At 38.9% G+C, this 24,729-nt stretch overlaps 1 protein-coding gene across 3 annotated transcripts in view; it reads right to left on the bottom strand.

The window, feature by feature from the left end:
- The window catches only part of CNTNAP2 (contactin associated protein 2), a 2,074,761-nt gene that overhangs the window by 369,716 nt on the left and 1,680,316 nt on the right, over positions 1-24,729 (bottom strand). For all 3 annotated transcript variants that reach the window (XM_082400459.1, XM_082400458.1, XM_082400460.1), the window contains one exon: positions 6,727-6,854. In XM_082400459.1, the coding sequence (XP_082256585.1) occupies positions 6,727-6,854 (128 nt within the window). The remainder of the gene's footprint in view (positions 1-6,726; positions 6,855-24,729) is intronic.

Genomic DNA, 24,729 nt, shown 5'->3' with positions numbered 1-24,729 from the left:
TTTGCTAGGGTCCTCCAGGTTCTCCAAGGGCAGTTTCCAAAGATGGTAGCAAGCAAAGGGGGTGGTTTCCATCTGCTTCCAGCAAAGGAGACCAGAGAGAAGGAAATGAGGGTTGTGTGCATGGACAGACATCACCCTGGGAGCTCGGCAAATGCAGCTGAGCTCTAAGCAGAGGTCGTGGCCACCACCTCCCAATCAGGAAGGAGGGTACTGACTGGCTGGGTGCCGACTCTCAGCTATGAGACAAGGCAGGTCTTCTCCAAGAACAGGTGGAGTCGAGGGTAAAGACAGTGGGATATAGGACAGGGAGGTGGGCAGAACTTTTCTGATATCAAGCCTGTCACTCTTGCCATAATGAACGAAGGTAGTAATAATGGTGGTGATAACAACCAGAGAGCACTGACTGTGCAAGGCTGCGGGGAATTGGAGTTTAAAAGAACCACTGCAGCGATGCAGTTATGATTATTCTCATCTGCAGCTGAGAGAAGGTTGTGAGCAGGAAGTGGAAGACCAGGGAGGTTAAGGAACTGGTTCAAAGGCACATGGCTGGCGAGGGAGGGAGTTGGGATTTGGAGCCAGATGTGTGTGATTCCAAAGTCTATGCTATTCAAAGTGCTGCTCTATAACGTTGCTACTCAGAGTGTGGTCCACTGGCCAGTGGCAGCAGCAGTAGCATCTCGAGTCCTGGCCCAGACTTCCTGAATCAGAATCTGCATTTTACCAAGATCCCCAGGTGATTTCTGAGCACATTAAAGTTTGTAAAGCACTGCTCCTCAAGACCTCCATACTTTTTTCAAACTCCCACTAAGAATCCAAGCTTCCATCCAAATTTCCACTTTGTCAGAATTTTCACCCTTGATATAATATAAACTGATCCAGGATGGGAGCCATGCCCCATTTTTCTCAGTAAAGGCTCCTAAGTTGAATTAGATCCTAGAAGCAGATCCTGGAAAGGTAAGAAACTGTTTCACCTAGCATTTTTCTTGATTCCAAACATGTTCCACACCAGAAATTCTTAGAACCAAAGGAGCAAGCTTAACTCTCTTCTGCAAAAGTTTGGAGAGATCACTTGGAAAATTCAGCAGAGGAACCCAATGGTGGGGATTCAATTTACAGAACAAAGTCCCTCCTGTACCTGGGATCCTGTGACAAGTTCAGGGAAAGGATGGGCACCCAGGGAGCGGACACCAAGGAAGCAAGACTCACTCAGCCAGGCAGATCTCCTCTGTGGGATGTGATGATTCCTCTAAATACAAGCAGTATTTGAAAGGATAGGGGGAAAGTCAGCCACATGCATACAAATACCACATCTATTGTAAAATAGAAATACTACCCCCCAACTGTAACTAATTTTACTTCCCACTTCTACAGTGAGTTTGCAGCTAACTTTGAGTGGCCAAATAATATTAAAGAGCTGATTCTTCTCAGGGGCGCTGTCCACTTCTAACCATTTAAAGTCACTCTGGAGTCTGGAAGACCAAAGGGAAGGCTTCCTTCTTTCTGCCTCTGCTGCCTGTGTCACTGGAGCTGCCCTTAGATGTGCCCAGAGGGCTCAATCCTTTAATGGGAATCAGCCTAGGTTTTGATCCTGAAAATTTCACTATTTCTGCTTGTTCTTAAGAGACTCTCTGGCTTCTCGGTCGGTAGTAGCCTATGGCAATAGCAACAGAGGCTGGAGCATTAAGAAAAAAATAGAAGTTAATGGTTTCTACACATAACTGTGGGTGGTTTTTATTTGTTTTTTCCCTGTTGGCTACTATCAGCCAAAAAAAATGCCTAGAACTAGAAGTAAAAACAAAACACACAAAATAAAGAAGTCACTAACTTTCTGTCATTGACCCCTCATCCCTATGGTTGTGAGTTTTCTATCAGGGTTTCCAGACAGTTGATCCCACAGCGGGGCAAGATTAAGAGCTCAGCACCACTTTATTGCTCTGCTTGGCTGTTGATGGGCAGGGACCCAGGGTCAGAGTTCCAGGTCAAAGCTCCTTCGGATCTCAACATTCATCTTGGCCACAGGGAATTACTAAAGATGAAGGCTCGTGTCAAACTCTCTCTCCCTGTGCTCTGCCATAAACCAACTGGGAGCCCCTGGGTCGGTCACTTAACCTCCCCATACCCAAGTTCCCTCGTCTGTAAAATGAGAGGTTTGTACTGTCTGATCTCTAAGCCTTCCACCGCTAGAATGTTGTGATTCTTTGTTCTTGCTTTTAGCTGTACCTGACACAAGTACATACATCTACATTTCATGGGAAGAAATGGGGAAACGAAAAGAACGTGGAGCATCTGCTCTGGAACCACACCGATCTTCTGGCCCCAGCTCTGAAACTCATTGGCAAACCATCTAATAAGTCTGATTCTGTTTTCTCATTGGTACAAAATACAAAGATATCACCGCATACAGGATGTTGGGAGAATCAAGAGAGAAGATGAATATAAAGCGCATGGCTTACAGCCTGCATGCTGGGCCCTTTCCCTTTCTCGTCTCTTCCAAGCCTGAAGCAGCAAAGAAAAGGGGGATAAGCAAACTGTCTACTCTTCTCTGGAGCCCAGGGAGCGGCTTCCTCTGCACAATCAAAACCGCTTCCTGAGCCCAGATGAGCAGCTGCCCCTCTCTCCTTGTCTAGTCCTCTTGGGCGGCACTGAGTGTGTCTCACACAGGGAGATGGTGTGGCCTGTGTGTGCCCCTGGGTCCATCCTATGGGGAATGATACTCATTTGAGCCCCCAGTGAAACTGTCTTATCCTGGGAGAAACAACATGTAGATAAGTCATTGCCTTGCCTTCCTTGGTAAGGGAATGGCTGGTGATGGCCTTGGTTTGTAAAAGTCTTACAGTAAAGACAGGGTGGCCTTTATATATCTCGGGCACATATGATTGCATTCCCAAAGAACAAATGTCCACAGTCATTTGGATAAAACTCCATCATCATTATTTCTTTCACTCTCAGCTTTGTCTCTGTCCTCTGAGTGTTCCTGTTGGATGTGGTCTGCCTTGCCTTTTCTTCTTGGCCTCTCAGAGTCACCTCCGTAGCTCTAAGAACCTGAATTTACATCTTAAATGCCCACCATAACTCCAGTGCTTGGCCTGCTGTGCTGACAGCCAGGGCGGGTTTCAGGCACGGACTCAGCTGTCCTTGAGTAACACGTTTTCCTGATTGTTTCTACCCAAGTGTATTAAAAACACTTGCCTTTGTAGAAAACTTGCTCCTAATTAATTGTTTAAAGTCTCTGTATCCCTAGAGGAAATCTGGGAAATCTTTACCTTATATGGTGGAGAATAAACCAATTATCTAGCAAATACTTTCTACAATTAATTATAGTCACTATATATAGTACAAAAAAGACTCTTACCTCCAAAACCCGAAATAGTTTGTTTTTGAACTAATTCCATAGAAGTTTAGCAACTCCGTCCAAGAACAATTATATTTTTAAATTTGAAAACAATTTCTACTCTGTCAACCGTTTCGGTCCTCTAAATAGCTCTCTTGTTTCTTCCTAGGCGAGTAGGCATGGTTTAAGGGGGTAATTTGTAATCTTACCTCACTTTTTATCTTAGCTAACCATCCATCCTCAGTCACACTTTCAGTTTCATTTAGATTTGAGGCTTCCATTTGAACGTGTTTGAAAAAAAAAACCCCAAAAGTATAAGGGCATAAGCATTTTACAGTGCTATATGGGAAATGCAGCAGGTCTGGAACTCACTGATTTTCTTAGCATTTTGATTATATGGGTCTATGAGTTCAGGTGAATCAAAGTAAAAATGAAACTCAGCAGGCATGATGAAATCAACTGAAACTGCCGAAACCGTTGGTCAGAGCCCACAAAAATTGTTTCATTCTCTAAGACTGGGAGGTAGAAGCAGACCTAATTCAAGAGACAGCTTCCGGGAGCTGTCATCATTCAACTCCTCAAATAGAGAAAGACATTTCTCGACAGTGGATTTGGTTTTTTTAAACTGTACCTTTGCACAGACTTCAGTAAATGACACAAAGTTAATCTCTGAAAACAACAGGATAGATGCATGATACCACTTTTTAACTCATACAAATTGGAATCTAATCCCCCCAACATTCATGCTGTGTTGGTAACTGGACGTGGGTGGGGAGAGACCCAGATCAAATACTTTTAAAACAATTTAATTTCTGCCATTGACTCAGGGATGAGAATGGAGTCGGGGAAACAAGCCTGACCTTGTGCAGAGAAAGCTGTTTATGTTCTCTGCTCTGTCTTTCCTCTGGGAGCCTCCCAGAAGCAGCAAAAGGGGGCACAGAAATTTGTTGCGTAGATGACATTTTAAAAGAAATATTTTGTTCATCTGTAAAACAGAAAGGCTAATATTTACCTTACCTACCTCGCAGGGGGCTGTATCCAAGGACACCATACATGTGTAAAATCTGGAAAATGCTATGAGGTAGACACTTTATCATTACTGTGTCCACGTTAGAACATTCTTAAAAGGAAGGTGAGCATCAAAACCGCTAACTGCTACCTGGCAATTCAGGTACGAGGTATATAACATGGCCGGTTGCCTACAAAAAAACGAAGATCTCTCTCTCTCGGACACAAAAGTATTCCACATAATTGCAATTAAAAATTGACTGTGCTTTTATTTTCATGAAGTATCAGGTAAAATACAGATAAAGTCTTGATGAAGCTGCAGTACTACAAGAATCCTGAGGCCATGCAGTGTCAATGAACAGGATAGCTCTTTGTCTATCAGTTGGTCCTAAGAATGTCTCTAAGAGCAACAGCCTTGGGAAAGAAATGCAAATGAACACTGACCACCATACTTCTCCTATTTTCTCTATTTAAATATAAAGTCTGCCTAAAATATACTATCACTCCCTTCTTGAGCACCAGTTGCAATAATTTTAGACCACAAGTCTATTAAATTATAAAACATTTTATGTTTTCCAATACTTTTTAGTGTGCATTTCTCAAAACATGGTTTGAAATTCTTTTTTTAACTCACCAGAGTACCTAGTAAAGTGCTAGACAAATAGCAGACACATAATAAATTCTTCCTGAGGACTGATTTATTAAGAGAAAACATGCTAATATTAGCTATAAACTGTTAATACACTCCCACATATACTATTTAAAGTAACTGGACTCTTTAAGAGTGGTAAAAAAAATTTGCAGAAGTGGGATTGTATAACTATATTGACTTAATCCATTACTTAATGGGAACCCTTTCTCTAATTTAAGGCTAACTTTAGAATTAGAATTGATAAGTGAGAAATACTTTACCTTTATATATTAATGAGTAATTATGACATAATGAAACTGATTTTCACTAGATAACCCATGAGAACCTGCCTATTTTGAGAGTGACACTATAGTCCATCTCTCAAAATATGTGTTTAAAAAGGCATATATATTATTATTTTATGTCAATATCTTTTCTTAAGCAGTTGAAACAAAGTTTCCTATTGCACAGTTCTACTAAGCTAGACATACGAAGTATTATTGTTTAATAAATGCATGACAAAGCTCTTTTGACCAGTTTCATTTTAAGGATAGCATTTTCATTCTCTCTGTGTTAAGAAGGGAAAAATCAGTACAAACGCCATCTCTCTTTTGTATCAGGAACACTGCGTGGTTTAATTGCTGACAGCCTCGATGTACTAAGTAGTAAACAGCTGAGCATGCATCATTACATTCCTTAGGACACCTCTTTGAGTGGATGCAATAATTTATTACATTGAGTAGGTCTAATTCTCCCTTGATTTATGGAAGCGGTAATAACATTCCGTCTGACAGAAGGCTTTGCTAGGAGGAATCCAGATCTAGGCACTAAAATCTTTATGGCCTCCCCAGGAGGAGTTGGGACGCAGGTGGTATTCTGAGCACCACAGCGGAGAAAAAGGAGGGGTTTGCCTGAGGTCTTTTGACAAGTCAGCTACTCAGGGAACAGAATCTAGTCTCCTGATGCCTAGTGCACAATCACAAAAGCATACTCCTGGAAGGGCTGCCCAAATCATGTGTGCAGACGCGAAGAGGGGAAATGACACCCAGGATGCTCACTGCAGAATCCCCATAGCAGCCTGTCACCGGTTCCCTCCGACTACGCATAAAGCACACTGAAGGGTATCAAACAACATAAAATCCTAATGGTACCCTTAATTAGGTGGGATCATCAGGCTAACTCCCTGACTGCCAACAGCCCCAAATTCCTCTCTGTGGTGCCGAATCTTGAAAGCAAGATGTAGTTACAGAAACACTCTTTGGCTTACAAGGGACCATCAAGCTCTGATGATGGTGAAATTTGATAGCACTAATGTCAAACTTTATATGACGATAATCCAAGTTTACAATGATACATTAAGCCCTAATGCTACTATTTTTATCACCGTAAACTCAGTTTGGGGTGATATAAATAGTCATGCTAATGGCATTAACAGCAGCACTCTGGAAGCACAGCTGTTGAGTGCTGCTTTTATGCTGTTAGCATTGCTACTTTATCACCATAAACTTAGGTAGTCACATTTGCTACATACGAATATACAAGAAAGATGGATAGCCACATTTTATGCCCGTATCTAGCCTCCCGTACTGAAGACTTACAGCTTGCTGCCCTCCTCTGTGTGTTAAGGTCTGCCTAGCCCTCCAGTTGGCTCTGTTTATACCGAACAGCAATCTGTTTTCTGCCAACCTCGCGTTTGCTGGGAAACACTATTTAAAATTGGTAAGGAGGTGCCAGCCCCAGCTACGGGCACACTTACTGTCTCCTTGGCAGCGCAGGGGACCCACACTCAGTTTGGCTTCCGAGCCTTGCCGGTCAGTATCTCCAACCACCACCTGGCTTACTGGCAGGTGATCTTTGTAGGTTAAGAAGCCAGCGTCCTTCCTCCTGAATCACAGGGAAAGAGAAAAGCATGAGGAGGCTAAGTTAGAAACATGTCTTTTTGATCATTGTTTAAGTTGTCTAACAATTGACCACATTCCAATAAATGCTCAGAGGTGCACTAAGTAGAACCACAGTTAGAGTTGTTCCCTCTCTTCCATTGGGTGGTTTCACAGCTCATGGCTCAGAAGCAACTGTGACCGCTTTGCCTTCTGGAAAACAAAACGGACAGCCTGATTTCCAGAGAGTCACAACCGATACACAGAATGCTATTTCAGGTTGAGTGTAGACTACCACGTTGCTTGAAGTACACACACCAAATGCTGAGCATGCACGCAGAGTTTGCTGTTGTCACGGAATCGAAAGTTCAACAAAGCCAACCTGATCTCTTGCATAAAATTAGAAACAAAACCCTATTAAAAAACCCCCTTGTCTCCTTAATTGCTTTGAAGCAGTTGCTTCAGAGGCTTTCTTCCCTGCTGTGCATCAGCTAAATAAGAGATACTTGTAGGTCCTTCATCTCTTCTTGTTTATTTTAACAGCTGAAAGAGTTTATGCAAAGTTTCCAACACAGAGCAGGTGCTCACTAAGTGTCTGTTTCCATCGATAATGAGGAGTGGAGTTGAGATGCCAGCCCAATTTGGCTTTTCTCTTAGATTTGTTCTCTTGTTTATTCTATATCTATCTTGTTTCAGGTCTCCTAACTCAACCCCATACCCACTCTAAATAGAGGAAGAGGGCAAGGCTAGTTGTAAAGTATTGATTCTAGGATGAAGCATAGAAATACAGGAGATGTTCTTAGGGATGGAACCAAGGTGAGCTACCATGCAGCACAGATTTCACCTTAATAGGAAATTCCTATCCCCTCATCCTCCTTTTGTGCTGCTGTGGCCGAGAGATTCCCTCATTTGGGGCTAGATGACTGGGAGGCACAAATCAGTGTAAGGTCATTCCACAAATTTATCTTTTTGCATGATTTTCTGCACTGTTCAGCCTGAATGTAAATGAGAATTTTGAAATTGTATGTACAACTGATCACAGGAAAGAAAACTGATTTTGGATGATAGAAGAATGAGAGAAAAGTTGGGGGGGGGGCGGCGCTGGGAGGAATTGGGAGATTGGGATTGACGCATATACACTTTGGATACTATGTATAAAATGGATAACTAATGAGAACATACTGTATAGCACAGGGAACTCTGCTTAATGCACTGTGGTGACCTGAATGGGAAGGAAGTCCAAAAGGGAGGGGATATTTGTATATGTATGGCTGACTCATTTTGCTGTACAGTAGAAACTAACACAATATTGTAAAGCAGATATACTCCAATAAAAATTAATTTAAAAAAAAAAGAAGAATGAGGGAGAGAGTTCAATAATCAGGTTAAAGATCTGTCATTTGCATCTCTTGCAGGGAATTGAGGATAACCAACTTGGAAGCCTGTCTCTAAAATGCTATGCTATTAGGAGCAGTTACTTGCTCCTCTGACCTTCTAGAAAGTCACTGAACATATGCTCCTTCATGTGTCAGGACCCACAGAAACCCAGGAAGGAGTCACAGAATTTAGCCAGTGGACCGCAAACAAGTGTATTTTCCACTGCCTTAGTTATTTCAATGAGTTTCCAAGATAAAGTTTAAAAAAAAATTTTTTTTTTTGGGCTGCTGCCACATGGCATGTGGGATCCTTAGTTCCCCGACCAGGGATCGAACCCTCACCCGCTGCAGTGGAAGTGCGGAGTCTTAACAACTGGACCGCCAGGGAAGTCCAAAAAAAATTTTTTTTTAATCAAATGAGAACTAAGATCATGCAGAAAAGCACTGTGATTCTCACTGACATTGCAGCTACTGGTGATCCAGCCTCAAATCATTTATAAACCCAACTCCTTATATTAGAACTTCTATCAGTTAAAATCATGTTAGAGAGGGAAGAAAGTCTTTGCTATTAAATTTGATATTTAATGTTTCTTAAAGGGAAATAAATGAAAGCACCCTTAATAATATACTGTGATTTGACAACTTAGTAGAATAATGTGCATTCTTGTGGAACTTCAGGCCGAGATTCTCTACAAGTTCATTATCACTTAGAATTAACTGACTCTAGATCAGGGATTTGTGAGCTAAGTCCTGAGAACCATTCATCTTGTCGCTTTTTCTGTGATGGCCCATAAGCTTTTTTTTTTTTTTTAATATTTATTTATTTGGCTGTGCCAGGTCCTAGTTGCAGCATGCGGTATCTGTAGTTGCGGCATGCATACTCTTAGTTGCGGCATGTGGGATCTAGTTCCCTGACCAGGGATGGAACCCGGGCCCCCTGCATTGGGAGCGTGGAGCCTTAGCCACTGGACCACCAGGGAAGTCCTATTTTTTAAAATTTTAAATGGTTGAAAAGAAATCAAAAGCAGAATAATATTCTGTGCCATGTGAAAATTACATAAAATTCAAAGTCAGTGTCCGTAAATAAAGTTTTACTGAAATAAAGTCACTTTTTAATTTAACTTTTTTTTACAATATTGTCTATGGTGCTTCCAGGCTACACTGGCAGAGCTGAGTAGTTATAATAGAGACCATATGGCCCTCAAAGCCTGAACTATTTATTATCTGGCCCTTTATAGAAAATGCTTGCCAACTCTTGCTCCAAATCATCAGTGTCCATTTTTACTTTGGGAATTTATTGAGCAAATATCCCACTGACAATTATGGTGGCCTAATGTGCAACTTATCCCCACAGTCGAGTGTAGGGTTAGGGAAGGGGCATGAGAATATCTCTGAGGTGGGGAAAAACGCATTTAAGCCAACATTTGTTTACTCTAGCAGCGGGAAGTAACTTAAACCTTATTAATAATTAACTTTCTGATGGGCGTTGCACCATGTGGCCTGCAGTCATGTGTCAGGATGCTCAACATCCTTACCTGATACTTGGTATTGTTGGTTCGTTTACAGTGAATGAGAAAGTGACTACTTTATAACAAATCTTGTGTTACTATAAGAGTATTTTGGAAACAAATGTTCGGAAATATTCCAATCACTATGTAATCTTATTGCCAAAATTTATATGTGCATAACCTCATAAGAATTTACACATCTACACACTTCCACAACTTGAAAACATAATTTTAAAATATTTGTAATAATCTTGTAAATGTAGAGTTCCAGTGGGTTTTGGACTTATTTTATAATACTGAAATGGGTCATTATTCAGTTACTTTGCAAATAAAACTTATTCAGAGATGACAGAAATTTACTACATTTTATCAAAACCTTTGCATTACTGGTCAATGAAACTGAAAAATTAACATCAAGATTCAGTAGGTGCACTTAGCAATATACCTTTATCTAGTTTGTTATATGTACCTTTAGGTAATATTTTTCAACTATGATAGCCAATAAAGTCAAGTATCAAAATGAAAAACACAGAGAGGCAGATCTTCAAATTGGTAATCCAAGATTATTTAAAATAATATGTATTTAATCACATCACAGTTACTAAAACAATTAAAGGAAAAATGATTAATTTCTATTAATATTTTAGATATTATTAATGACAACTTTATATCATTTTTTAAAACTTTATTTTTTTTATATTGAACATAAAATGTTAATTCACTAGAACCTGTATCTTACTTTTATACTTATTTGTAAATATGTGCTCAAAAAATTTTTAAATAAGGTATCAAAAAATATGAAGAACACTGCTCTAATTCATAGAAAACAATAATAACAATACGGCATCTATCATTGAATACCTATGTATATTAGACTATTTCTTGTATACAACATCTAATCTGAAATCAGTTCTTCCGTAGAGGCATCATTATCCCCATTTTACTGATGAGAATCAGAGAATTTATCTTGACCAAGGTCACCAGCTCATAACTACAGAGTCTGGATTCAAATCTAGATTATCTGGATCCCAATCTAGGATTTTCCACAAAAAAGAGGGGAGAAACAAAACAGAAGAAAACCAAAAAACAACTATGTCAATTAAAAGCCTTTTTCTTTTAATTTTCATTTACAGATGAGGTGAAAATGTACCTTTTTAGATACACTTAGCTATCCTGAAACATTGAGAAAATTATTTGTGATTAGTAAGTTCAAAGGTATCTGTAATGTTATACTCACAGGCACCCCCTACGCCATCAGCACACTAAGTAAAAGTGGTCTAGAACCACCCCATCCCCAAGCTAACCACTGTTTTTAATGGTATATCGAAGTTTACAAAAGGTTCCAGTTCAGCTAATACAGAAGTCCCCCTCAGCCTCGGGGGATACGTTACAAGACCCCCAGTGGATGCCTGAAATCACAAATAGTACTGAACCCTATATATACTATGCTTTTTCCTATATGTACTGTATATATCTGTGATAAAATTTAATTTATAAATTAGGCACAGTAAGAGATTAATAACAACTAATGATAAAATACAACAATTATAACAATATACTGTTATAAAGATGTGAATGTGGCCTCTTTCACACACACACAATATCTTATCATACAAATTTAATGCCTTTTGCATCCTAACTAAGCACTGTGTTGTAACTTTTGCAGTTTGAGGTATGACAGCAAAACTACCACGAATTTCTTTTTCCTTCTTCACAGTTTCATGGGCAGAACATTCGTTCTCACCATGAACCTTAGCAACGTCAGCATATGGTTTTCTTTCCGTATTAAGCCGCCACCTTTTCACTTGAAAGCAGCGTTTTACGGCTTCTCTTTGGCATAGCTGAATTGCCAGCATCACTGCTCTTGTGCTTTGGGGTCATTATTAAGTAAAATGAACAAAAGCGCTGCAATTTTAAACGAATGAATTGTTTATTTCTGAAACTTTCCATTTAATATTTTCAGATCACGGTTGACCAAGGGTAACTGAAACCACATACAGCAAAAACTTAGATGAGGGACGACTGTAGTGATAACCCTCAGATATTCCTTAACCAAACCAAGAAAAGAGGAGAAAATAATTAGCAGCTGAGAAAACAAAATACAAAGTTACCTTCTCGATCACTTTTGATCAGGGATATAAATAGGGCCAGGGATTTTAAAGTCACAAACAACTGTTTGTGGAACTCACTGAACAGTCAACTCCCCTGGAAACAAACTGGTTGTGGAAACAAATTCATGGGTGGCAATAAAGTGGTTTGGCTAGCATGAAGTTTCTTGTGTGATCCTACAGCATAACCCACTTTCAAAAAATGATGTGTGGATGAATAGAAAATAACCTGAGACCTGAAGAGGCACCCTTCCAAACACCTATAAGACTTCTATCTTAGCACCTGTGTGAAAATTACTTAGCAAGCAAAACAAGCCTTCATTGAAAGTTATATCTTTAATGATCGAGGTCAATCTAATTTAGGGAGATATTCAGTAACTATTTATCATGTTAGCATAATCTAATTACATCTATTGCTAGGCTGGTACATTAGAAAAATTCTATCATCCATTTCAAATAGGCCCTGAACTCAGACTCTTGCATAATCTTTCTATCAGTGTTGTTATTAAAGGAAAACTTGATTCTACAGAGTTTGCTTCTCTAACCTGGCATTACAGTTATTTTGCGTCAGTACTATTGTTCTGAGGAACTCTGTCTTACTTTGCTGCTCTTCCCTTGCCTTCTTTTCTTATCCTGCTGAGAAAGCAAACAAGCCTCTAGGCACGCTGGTCTTGCCCTTAGCTCAGTAAAAAAAACAAATCCTTAGACGAAAATAAACAGTCCAAGCTTACAATTATAAGCTTGTTTTTCTACCAGATGTTATAAAAGTTACCACACTATGAGTATGTTCTATAATTCCAGCAGAGAAGAATTTCTTCTGCTTTGTGAAGTTTTAGAAGTACTTGTTTACTTAAAACAAACAAACAAATAGAATTACAGTCAGTGAACATTCATGTATTTCCATCACAGAATCACCAAGGTAGAAATTTCTGGAAGAATACAGGAAGTCAAAGATTTAGCTACAGAAGATGTCAAAGAGACATAGAAATGGGGAATAAACACATGAGAAGATGCTTAATATCATTAGTCATTAGAGACATGCAATTAAAAATCTACTGAGACGCCACCTTACTCCTATCAGAATAATAGAAAAGACAGATAATAAGTGTTGACAAGGATTTGGAGAAACTGGAATCATCATACATCTCTCATGGGATTGCAAAGTGGTGCAATCCCTTTGGAAAGTAGTTTGATAGTTTCTAAAAAGTTAAACATAGATTTACCGTATGACCCAAAATTCCATTCCTGGATATCTACCCAAGAGAAAGCATATGTCCACACAAAGACTTTTAGGTAGATGATTACAGAAGCTTTATTCACAAAAGCCCCAAAGTGGAAACAACCCAAATGTCCATCAACCAGTAAAAGGATAATCAAAATGTAGTATATCCACACAATAGAACATTGTTCATCAGTAAAAGAAATTAAATGTGGATACATACAACACAAAATGAATAAACCTCAAAAACATGATGCTAAGTGAAAGAAGTCAGACACAGAAGACCACATATGCCATAACTCCATTTATATGAAATGTCCAGAAAAGGCGAATATATAAAGATAGAAAGTAGATTAGTAGGTGCTGGGGTCTGGGGATGGGAATAAGGATAAATGGCAAATTCCCAAACTACCTTATAATAGAAACTGCATCTCATTCAGCAAAAACCAAATATCTATGGTTTACCAGGACATGCCTAAAAGTAAAATTCTATTCAATTGTCACCATTGGCCGCTGTAATCTCCTGGAAATGCCAATACTTTATAGCATCAAATCATCTCAAGGACCATTTCTAAACTTTTTGGGATATTTTGTGTAATTTTTGGTTCAAACAATATGTTCAAATTACCTATAAATTTTTGTATCTTTCCTCTGGACCCTTTCTGTCTCCTAATGGCCATCCCCAGACATTATGCTACTTCAGAAAAAGTAGACTGTACTTTTTCCATAGCAAGTACTCAGAAAAAGTAGGCCAGATGGGTATAGCCGAGATGACAGATAGGAAGATCCTGAACTCACCTCCTCCCTCAGGCACACCAAAATTACAACTATTTACAGAGCAACTATCTATGAGAACAACCTGAAGACCAGCAGAAAAAAGTTTCCACAAGTAAAGATACAAAGAAGGAACCACAAGACAGGTAGAAGGAGTGGAAACAGTGTATAGTCAAGACCACACTCCTGGGTAGACAACCCACAAATGGGAGAAAATCACAATTGCAGAGGTTCTCCCCAAGGAGCAAGGAGTCCAGGCCCCACACTGGGCTCCCCAACCTGGGCGTCCTGCACTGGGAAGATGAGCTCCCAGAACAGCTGGCTCTGAAAGTCACTGTGGCTTGTGTACAGGAGAGCTGGAGGGCTGTAGGAAACAGAGACTCTGCTATTAAAGGATACATGTAAAATCTCATACCCTCTCAAGCCAGAGCAGAGGGAGTATTTTGAAAGAAGCCTAGGCCAGACCTACTTGCTGATTTTGGAGAGCCTTTTAGAAAGGTAAGAAACAATTGGGACTCCTTCTGGGGATACAGAGGCTGGCAGCAGCCATTTCGGGGAGCTTGTTCTACCACGAGGACATTAGTGCTCGCAAGAGCCATTTTGGAGTCTTCCCTCTAGCCTATTAGTGCTGGGGCTTACCTTCCCACCAGTGGGATGGCACCAGCCACAGGTCCTCCCAGACCCAGCAGCTAGCTGCCCTGGACATGGACCTCTCTACCAAAAAGCCAACACCAGTCTGGGGTCCCCCCAGGCCCTGCAAGCAGCCACCTGGGACTCATCCTTGCCCACTAGTAGGCTGGCACTGGCCCTGGGAGCCCCTGGACTGCACAGCCAACTGCCCTGGGACTCAGCCCTAACCACCAGCAGGCAAGAAGGCACCACACAAAGCAGGGCCTGGCAGCCAACTGGGCTGAGGGCCAGCTCTGCATGCCAGCATGCCCACAATAGTCAGCTCCTCCACAACAGAAGGTCCCATGCAGCTCACACAGAGGGCATCCATAGAGCATATAGCTACGGTGACCAAAGGGGAGTTTGCTGCTGGGACCCACAGGATGTCTCCTACAGAAGAACACTTCTCCAAGATAGGGAAATGTAACTGACCTATCTTATACACAGAAATAAACACAGAGAATTAGGAAAAGTGAGGAGACAGAGGGATATGTTCTAAACAAACAAACAAGACAAAATCCCAGAAGAACTAAATGAAGTGGAGATGAGCCACGTACCTGATAAAGAGTTCAAGGTAATGATTACAAAGATGCCAAATGAACTTGGGAGAAGAATGGATGAACACAGTGAGAAGTTTAACTAAGAGTCAGAAAATATAAAGAAGCAAAGAGGTGACAAATACAATATCTAAAATTAAAAATACACTAGATGGAATCAACAGTAGATTAGATGATACAGAGGAACAGATCAGCAAACTGGAAAATGGAGTAGTGAAAATCACCCAAGCTGAACAGAAAAAAGAAATTAAAAAAACGAGAATAATTTAAAAGACCACTGAGACAACATCAAATGTACTAAAATTGGCATTATAGGGATCCCAGAAGGAGAGGAGAGAGAGAAAGGGAGAGAACTTATTTGGATAAATAATAGCTGAAAAGTTTCCTAACCTGGTAAAGGAAATAGGCATCCAGGTCCAGGAATCACAGAGAGCCCCAAAGAAGATGAACCCAAAGAAGTCCACACCAAAATACATTATAATAATTCAATAATAAATGGCAAAATTAAAGATAAAGAGAGTCTTAAAAGCAAAAAGAGAAAATCAACTAGTTACCTATAAGGGAACTCCCATAAGACTCTCAGCTGACTTTTCAGCAGAAACTTTGCAGTCCAGAAGGAGTGGCACAATATATTTAAAGTGATGAAAGGAAAAAACCTACAACCAAGAATACTCTATCTGGCAAGGCTAACATTCATATTCGAAGGAGAGGTAATCAATAAGGACATTGCATAATGATAAAGGGAACAGTCCAAGAAGAGGATATAATAATTGTAAGTATATATTCACCCAACATAGGAGCACCTAAATACATAAAGCTGATATTAATCAACATAAGGGGACAAATTGACAGTAACACAATAGTAGGGTACTTTAACACCCCATTTACATCAGTGGACAGATCAACCAGACAGGTAATCAATAAGGAAACACAGGCCTTAAAGGAACCCTCCTACGCTGCTGGTTGGAATGTAAATTGGTACCGCCACTATGGAAAACAGTATGCAAATAATGTTAAAAATTAAAAATAGAACTATCATATGATCCAGCAATTCCACTTCTGGGTATTTTTCTGAAGAAAACAAAGACACTAATTCAAAAATATATAAGCACCCCTATATTCACTGCAGCATTATTTATAATAGCCAACATATGGAAGCAACTTGTGTCCAACAACAGAAGAATAGATAAAGAAGATGTGATATATACATATATAAATAATGGAATATTACTCAGCCATAAAAAAGAATGAAATCTTGCCATTTGCGAAACATGTATGGACACCTGGAGGGTATTATGCTAAGTGGAATAAGTCAGACAGAAAAAGACAAATATTGTATGATTTCACTTATATACGGAATCTATAAAATAAAACTCTCAAACAAATATAATAAAACAGAAACAGAGTCATACATACATACATAAAACAAACTGGCGGTTGCCAGAGGGGATGGGTTGCGGGGATGAGTGAAATAGGTGAGGGAGAATAAGAGGTACAAACTTCCAGTTACAAAATAAATGAGTCAGGGGATATGATGTACAGCATAGGGAATATGGTAAATAATATTTAATAACTTTGTATGGTGACAGATGGCAACTAGACTTATTGTGGTAATCATTTTGTAATGTATAAAAATATTAATCACTATGTTAAATATAATATTCTAAGACAATTATACTTCAGTAGAAAAAGGTAACTATGTGAGGTAACAGATGTGTTAATTAGCTTGACTGATTATTTCACAATGTATACATACATCAAATCATCAAGTTGTACACCTTAAATACATACAATAAAAAAAAGTAGGTCAAAAGGTAAAAACCTATAAGAATTTTCCTGAGTTTTTCTGGATAGTTACTATTCTACTATTAACTTGCACTAAACATGTCAGATTCAGTAGTACTATTTTTATTAAAGGACTTTGCATTGTTCTTATTCTTTCCATCTCTTAAATAAAAAACACATAAATAACTTACAGTTGTACAGAGTTTAAAAATACTCAGTGCTTTCCCTTGGATGATCTCATTTGCTCCCTATAACTTTGAAGGTACAAGGAAATAAGGATATACAATTGAACCTGACAAATTTTGATTCCCAAATAACTGTTCAGAAACATATCCATTATGCAAAGTGAGACAGACTCTACCAAGGAATGAGATGTGTCTTCAAGATATAATACCAAATACTACCTAATTATTTACTAGTTCATACCTAATGTACATAAGAAAGGCAGGAAACATATAGACTCAAGTCAAGGATAGTTTTAGTTAAAACATTTGTTTTCACGTAAGCGCGAATTTTTATTTGCTTTTTTAATTTAGTTTTTATTTTTTTGGTCCTCAACTCCATCTTTCTAGATCTTCTCTGCCTGGAGATGCACTCCACGGCCTTTCCTTTAACAGGAAATTAATACTCTCATTTTTCCTCTATCCTTGCCCCTATTAAAAGCCACTTTCAGAGAAAAATGTGACAAACCATTCCATCCATGTTTAAGAAAAGCAATGCCTTAATGAGACAAAAGACTGCTCTTAGAAATCATATCTCTATGAATGGTGGAGGCTGGATTGGGGAGAGGGAGGAATATTTCTAGCATCACTGAAACAACTACATGGAGGTGATTACATGTTCTTAAAAAGGCAGCCCTACCATCACCATGGAGCAGGTTGGCTAGCTCCTCTATGTTCATTTACGAAAATCATGATCAGAAGTCAATGCCTTTGTTCACAGAGCACATGGGGGCTACCTAAGCATGGCTGGATCGTGAGAAGTTGAAATAAACAACAGAGCTGTCTAATACACAATAAAGTAGAACTTTTAAAATATGTCTAATGGCATCCTCAGTCACCATTGACTATTGAGCTTTCCTCAATGGATGTAAGGTACTGTTTTCTACAAAGCAATTAGAGTAATTAAGAAAACAACCATCACAATTAGATCTTTAGAATCCCTGAATATGTCCCCTATGAAATGGAAGTAATTACAGATTCAATTACTCCTTTTCAGTGGGAATAGCTTAGGCCTTTTGTAAATGCATGGCAATTATCTGTTCAGTTTAGAATCTCTTAGAAAGCCTTTGTAACCATTTCAGGATTCTACGCAAATTGTTCTTTGATTTTCCTTCTGGAATGCAAGTTCCCTGAGGCCAGATATATTGTCTCATGCAACTTTATAAACCGAATACTAGTAAGCACCTAAAAGTGGCTCATTCCATATGTTTCATGATTGAATAAATACATGAATAAACACAGAAGTCATTTAGGCACAATCCTAAAATAGTAATCAGTATGTGCTTACTATCAATGGTGAGAAATGAGAAAGAGACCTTTCTTATAATTGGAGTTCCTTGAATGCTCTTTAAACAGTTTCATTATTTCTTTTCTGTAATTGAGGTTTTATTTTTTCTTTAGAAAATCATATTCAATTAGAAGTTTCATATATAATTAATATAATGGAAAGAATTAGATCTTAAAGACAGGAGTCCTATTTCAACTCTGCACCTATGTAAAGGTAAGTTACTGAATTTATCTGGGCCATTGTTTCTTTACATAGATAAGCTATATATTTTGGTTCTGAAGGGTATCAGAATATGCAACTTCAAAGTATGCCTCTTTGGCATATAGAGTATTTTGAGCTAAAGGCCATTGAGGTCGGTAGACACAAGAAGAGTTCTAAAAACAGGGCACAAGTTTTCTTTTTGTAAAGGAAACCTGCATAAGAAATCTTACTAAACAACTCTTCTTTACCATGCTTCTCCTGGTCACTTTCTCATAACTTGCCTCCCTCACACAGAAGTCCCAAACCCCTTGTCTTTTGGCTTAAGATGGTATATGAGCCCAAGTTCTAACCATCCCTTTGGGTTATTCATCACTGGGTACTTCCATAGGTACATAGGTACTACCATAGGTACATGTTAACAAACATATTCTGTTTGTTTTTCTCTTGCTAATTTAGAGGACCCCAACTGAAGAGCCTATGATGGGTAGAGGAAACTATATATTTTTTCCTCCCCTGTAGTTCTTTGATTCTACTTATGTTTGTTTACCTTGTTATTACAGAAAACAAATAGTAAGCATTGGAATAAATTTGGCAAACTTAAATGTGTGGCTTAAAACATAAATATTTGGTCAGTTTTTCAATGGCATGGGGTCATTGGTAGCCCTTTGAGGACAGGACTTTGTGGTTCTATGTAGTTTCTCCAGAAAATATTAATACAGTATCCAACATATGGTTTGGGAGATTAGTTTTCACCCTTATTTTTCAGGTGAGATAACAGATTTGGAATAAAACTATGCCTGGTCTAAGGTATTCAACTAATTAGTGGCTGAACTAGGAAAAATAGACCAATCTCTACCACTCTAGAATTTAAGAAGAGAAAATGCATGTTTACATTTCTCAAATTCTGCTTAAATAATTTCAATTGTTTTCCTATAAATGATATGAAAATCTATTCTTTTATCATATAGGAAAATTGTTTCACTGAATTGAACTATTTACACCCATATTTTCCCTAAACAAGGGTTCCTTGTGTTTTTGAAAACTGTGCCTCATATATTATATGATTGGCAAGGACAGAGTGTACTTGATGTGTGGCCTCCTTGACTTTTCCATGTATTTTCGTCACCAGCAATTAATGGCCAACTCCTGGTATCTCAAAAGTAGTCAATGGGAAAACCTTTGCTTATACTGGCCCTGCATATCTTTTAAAATTAAGGTGAATGTTCTGGGTTCTCTCAGTGTTCCTAAAGCTTTATTTCTAACCAACAGACAAATGAAGACAAATCTTGTCACTTCTGACTCCCCTCTGCTTTGTCATGGCTCCTCTTCAGTCTTGCTCCTGGCTCGATGGCCCTTCCTCTCTAGGTAGCTTGTGACTGGCTTCATCCCACAGGTTCTGCATTTGGCCCACAGGGCACATGATGCATTCTTGTCTCACTGAACTCTGAAAGGGGGGTGTTGACTACATCCTGCAGTCCCTTCACTTTGAAGCCAGTCAGGGAGACTCCAGGCTGCTGTGAGCCGGTCCTGTCCTCTCTAGCTCCAGCAGTCATGGGTCAAGCTCTCTGATTCATTCTCGTGAAGTTCTCCCGTCCCTCTCCCATAATGGTGGGATGGTTAGAGGTAGATAGAATATGCTAACAACTCCACAAATAAATCTTTCCCATTGGTCTCTTAAACTTCTCCAGGAATTTTTAGGCTTCTCTTATGTCACCCAACGTAGGTAACTGAGCCAGAGCTGCACTTGGCTTTAGAATGTGGGGGTACTTGACCCCTTAGTCAAGTTCACAGCCTTGGAGCCAGTGCTAAAAACTCCAAGACAACCAAAGTCACCTAATTTATGATCTTTTCCCTGAACATGAAAAAAATCCTAATAACATTAGGATTTAACATAAACATTAACATCAGATTTTCATCTGATTTATTCTCTGTGTAAAGTATTACTTCACTGTCCTCACAGGTTTTCACAATCATGAAAGAGAATAATCAGACTCTCCATCCCCTAAATTTTTTCTTAAATAGATTACTCACAAGAACACTGGTTCTGATGAATTTGGCCTCAGAAGAAAGTTTAATACACCTTGAATTTTTATTTTGTGGATCTGACCATCCTAAAAGGTACTTTTTTTCAATGATACAAGCATTCTTCTTTTAACTAAGGAGCATTGCTTTTTCCCTCTATCGCCATTTCTAAAGCCCCCTCTAAGTAACACAAATCCATAGAAATGATTCTTATATTGATGATTACCACACTCTTTTCTCTACAAACATCACATCATCCTTGACATATTTTGTCATTCCCACTTCAACTCAGCAGCTAATTTTTCTCCCCTAGTGCACAGAAAAGACTTGTTTGAAGGTGGAAGTGGTTTCCTTTACCCGTTTCTGAACTCCGTAGGGCCCTTAAGAGGATCGATATTTGTTTTTATGTTATCAATATCTTGAAGATGCTGTGGGATGTAAACATGTGAAAAAGGCCTCAGCTAAAATAAGGAAAAGCACTTACTCTTTAGGATGAGATGGTCCAAATAAAAATAAAGTTTCAAATTCTCTCTCGGTAACTGAGACTAATGCGAGGCAGAAGGCAGCCATGGAAAGAGGCTTAAGATTGCTATCAGTCTCAAGCATGAAGGAAGACAGATGACCCAAGGAAACGGAAAATAAATGATCTGAAATTTGGGAGGAGAAAGCCAAAATAATTATGTGTAATATAAGCCTGAAGGGAGCTTCAGGGAGAAAAAAAAGTAGTCAATTATATTAAACATTGCAAAGATGTCTAGTATCTAAAAAATTAGAGTGCACATTGGATATATTAATATGGAGATCATTGGTGGACCTATCTCAAAGACTTCCTGTAGAGTAATAAAGAAAATTTTCAATGACTGATAATCAAATGGGAAACAAGAGGGTAGAGACCAACCCTAAACTGTTATTTTGAAGTTGGAATGAGAAATGGAAGAAGCAATAGGATAGAAGCTAGAGGAATCTGCAGCATCAGGAGATTTTGTTTACACACTGGGAGCTGAATCAATTATGTTTTATCACATATGTCTGTAATCAATTTGCCGTCATTATTTTACAAGCTTTTGGAAGCAAAACTCATGAATGTCCTATGTATACAAGTAGTGTATAGATGGCATATAACCCTGTCCTGAGGACGACTTGAAGTGGCATGTAATTAGCACATTCTGACCATTGCTGGGGAATACAAATAACAAGTGCAGCTTCCTTTTGTTTCTAATCCAGGGAATAAAGAGCACCTGATCTCTTTCTTCAAATCAAAACTAATCAAGTGAGGAACACCTGGCCTTTCTGAAATATGATAGCCAACATATTTTGGGAAAAGATTCTTGGACCTGCACTCTTGGAGAAAAGGACTGAAAGAAGAACTAACTAGATAATTTCACAGTGAGGTTTGGAGTTTTGTGGTTAACTCTAGCCAGCTGGGGCTTTGATGTTTATTAGGTTTGGAGAAAGACAGAAATTCAGTAACCCACTCAGGGACATTCTAAAACTTCGGTTAATTAGATTTTAATAAACAAGGTAATCTCTTTGGCAAGTTTACTTTGGAATTTAGAGGGTAAATCATTTACAATGTAGTCCAGCTTATACAAATTAAGAGGCATATAAATCGTCCCCACAGAAGAAAGGCAATAAAAATCCTTCACTGTTAATTGAGCGATAGCAAATACTGTCAAAGAAAAGAGTGAGTGGCCTGAACTTGTAGGGCTATGCAAGTCTTGAACAGTGCAAAACTCAACTTAGTGGCAGTTTTATGGAGAGAATAAAGCATATGAGTGTCTTGTTTGTGTGGATTTATTTTGCTCTAAGAGGATCCAGGAGGGGAAATCGCCACATTCTTCTGATAGGCAGAGTATCCAGTTTGCAAATAACCTGAAAATGGAAAAGTGATGCAAACAAATCCGCGGAGGATTAGCCATTTTCTTTCCTTGGAGCGCACATGATTCCGATGACTGATTTTAACCTTACTTACAGGTTACATCGGTCTGCTTAACTGCCATAACAAGGCATCACAGACTGGGTAGCCTAAACATTTATTTATTTTCTCATAGTCCTGGAGGCTGGAAGTCTAAGATCAAAGTGCCAGAAGGGTTGTCTGGTGAGGCCTCTCTCCTTGGCTTGCAGACAGCCGTCTACTCACTATGTCCCCACATGGCCTTTCTTTTGTTACACACAGAGACAGTGAGCTAGCTCTGGTGTCTCTTCCTCTTCTCACAAGGACACTCATCCTATTGGACTAGGGCTCCACCATTATGACCCCAGTTAACCTTCATTACCTCCGTAAAGACCTTATCTCCAACGACAGCCACGTTGGAGGTTAGGGCATTAACATATGAATATTGGGAGGAGGTGACATAGTTCACAGTTAAGTCTATACAGTTGTATACAATTTTCCATGTTGAGTTTTGGAAACATTAATTCTGGGAGATGATTATGGGTTTTCTGGAAAGAAAAAAGATATTTGGTCTCTCAAGTGTGGGAAATGCTGTATATGTTCTATATTTCACTCTTGGAGATGCAAAATACCAATTAGTAAAATAAAGACCATGACATCCCCTACATTGAGTAAAACCTATTTAACTTTGCTTAACCCAGAATCCTGGAAAATGGACTTTTTCCCTAGCACACGTATCAGTATCCTGAGAAAAAACATTCTGCATTGTACTAGTCTGTGAAGCATGGTTTTTGGCATTCTGTGGCTTCTCAAATACAGCTTAAATGGCAAATCATTTACAGAGCTTTCAGATGAGATTGAGATAGAAAAGTAGAGAGCACTGGTGTGTACTTAACATCTTAATTGTAGATGTTATGTTCGCCCTTGTGTGTACTTGTTCCCACCATACAAAGATAATGTGTCCTGATCAATTAATACAGAACAACTCCTGGGCTTCTGTAATAAAGCCCACTAAATTAGTATTCCTTCCATGGGAAAAAAATAAGAAGCTACTCGACCCAGATGTCCATCAACAGAGGAAAGAAATAAATTGTGATATACTCACATAATGGAATAAGGCACAGTGATGAAATAAAATGAACCATAGCTCCACACAAAAACCTTGTCAATATAAAAAAAAAAATCACTGATGGGAAAAATCAAACATAAAAGAGTACATGCTGAACAATTCCATTTATATGATGGTCAAGAACAGGCAAAAATACCCTAGGAGAATAGAAGTCAGAATAGGAGTTACCCTTGTGGAGATTGTTGAGGAGGGGGCTAAGAAGCTGACCATGTTCTATTGAATAGATCTTGATCTGTTTAATTATTTTATGAGGACACCAACATATGAAATGATTGAGCTGTACATTTAATATTTGTACACTTCACTCTATAAAAGTTACAGCTCAAGAGGGAAAAGCATCATGGCTCATTATTGCTTTCTAGGACAAAGATGAAATTCCCAATCCTGGCCCTTTCGTAATATGACCCTAAGTTACCATTCCAACATTCCATGTGCTCCAGGGGTCCAGGCATATAGAATATAATGTAATATCCACTCCCTGCTTCCTGGACATCTGAACCATTTATTATTCAATGTTGCTGTTGACTTTCACGCTTTCCTCTGTTTGTACAGGTTGTCCCGTTTTCTGAGATGTCCTTCCTCTTCTTCCTGCCTACTGAAATTCCACTCATTCTTGTCCAGTTGTTTCTTCTGTAAAGCCTCCCCTGACGTCGCCAAAATGAATTCTTGTTCTTCATCTGGGTTCCCACAGCCATCTATCCCTAACGACAATGTACTTACAGCTGACACAGATTAGGAATTTTCTGGGACTTGCCTGCTTTCAAATATTTATCTCTTTGTCTCCACAGTACATTGCTACTATGTATTCTCACTTTTGTCTTATTTTTCTCACTTTTGTTTTGGAGCATGTGGCCAACAAAAATATAATTCTAATGATACAGTAAGTTTTATAATTCTTTATCCTCCTCCTTAGCCAGTGTGACCTTATTTCCTTGAATAAAGATTCTCTCTTACTCATTTTTGTAGCCACAAGACTCGACCTTGATAATGAAGTGGCAATCATCTCTGTATTATAAGTAAATTTCACCTTTCTAGAAGCAGACAATTTGCATTGTGAATTAAACACGGTATATTTTACTGTCACATTTTTGTTGCTGTAATTAAGTGATGAGAAGGCAAAATTTTTGATTA

This window comes from Balaenoptera borealis, assembly GCF_965194805.1.
Source record: "Balaenoptera borealis genome assembly, chromosome: 7".
Taxonomy (NCBI): domain Eukaryota; kingdom Metazoa; phylum Chordata; class Mammalia; order Artiodactyla; family Balaenopteridae; genus Balaenoptera; species Balaenoptera borealis.
Note: the sequence above shows the minus strand (reverse complement) of the source record. Positions and strands in the feature narration are given on the sequence as shown.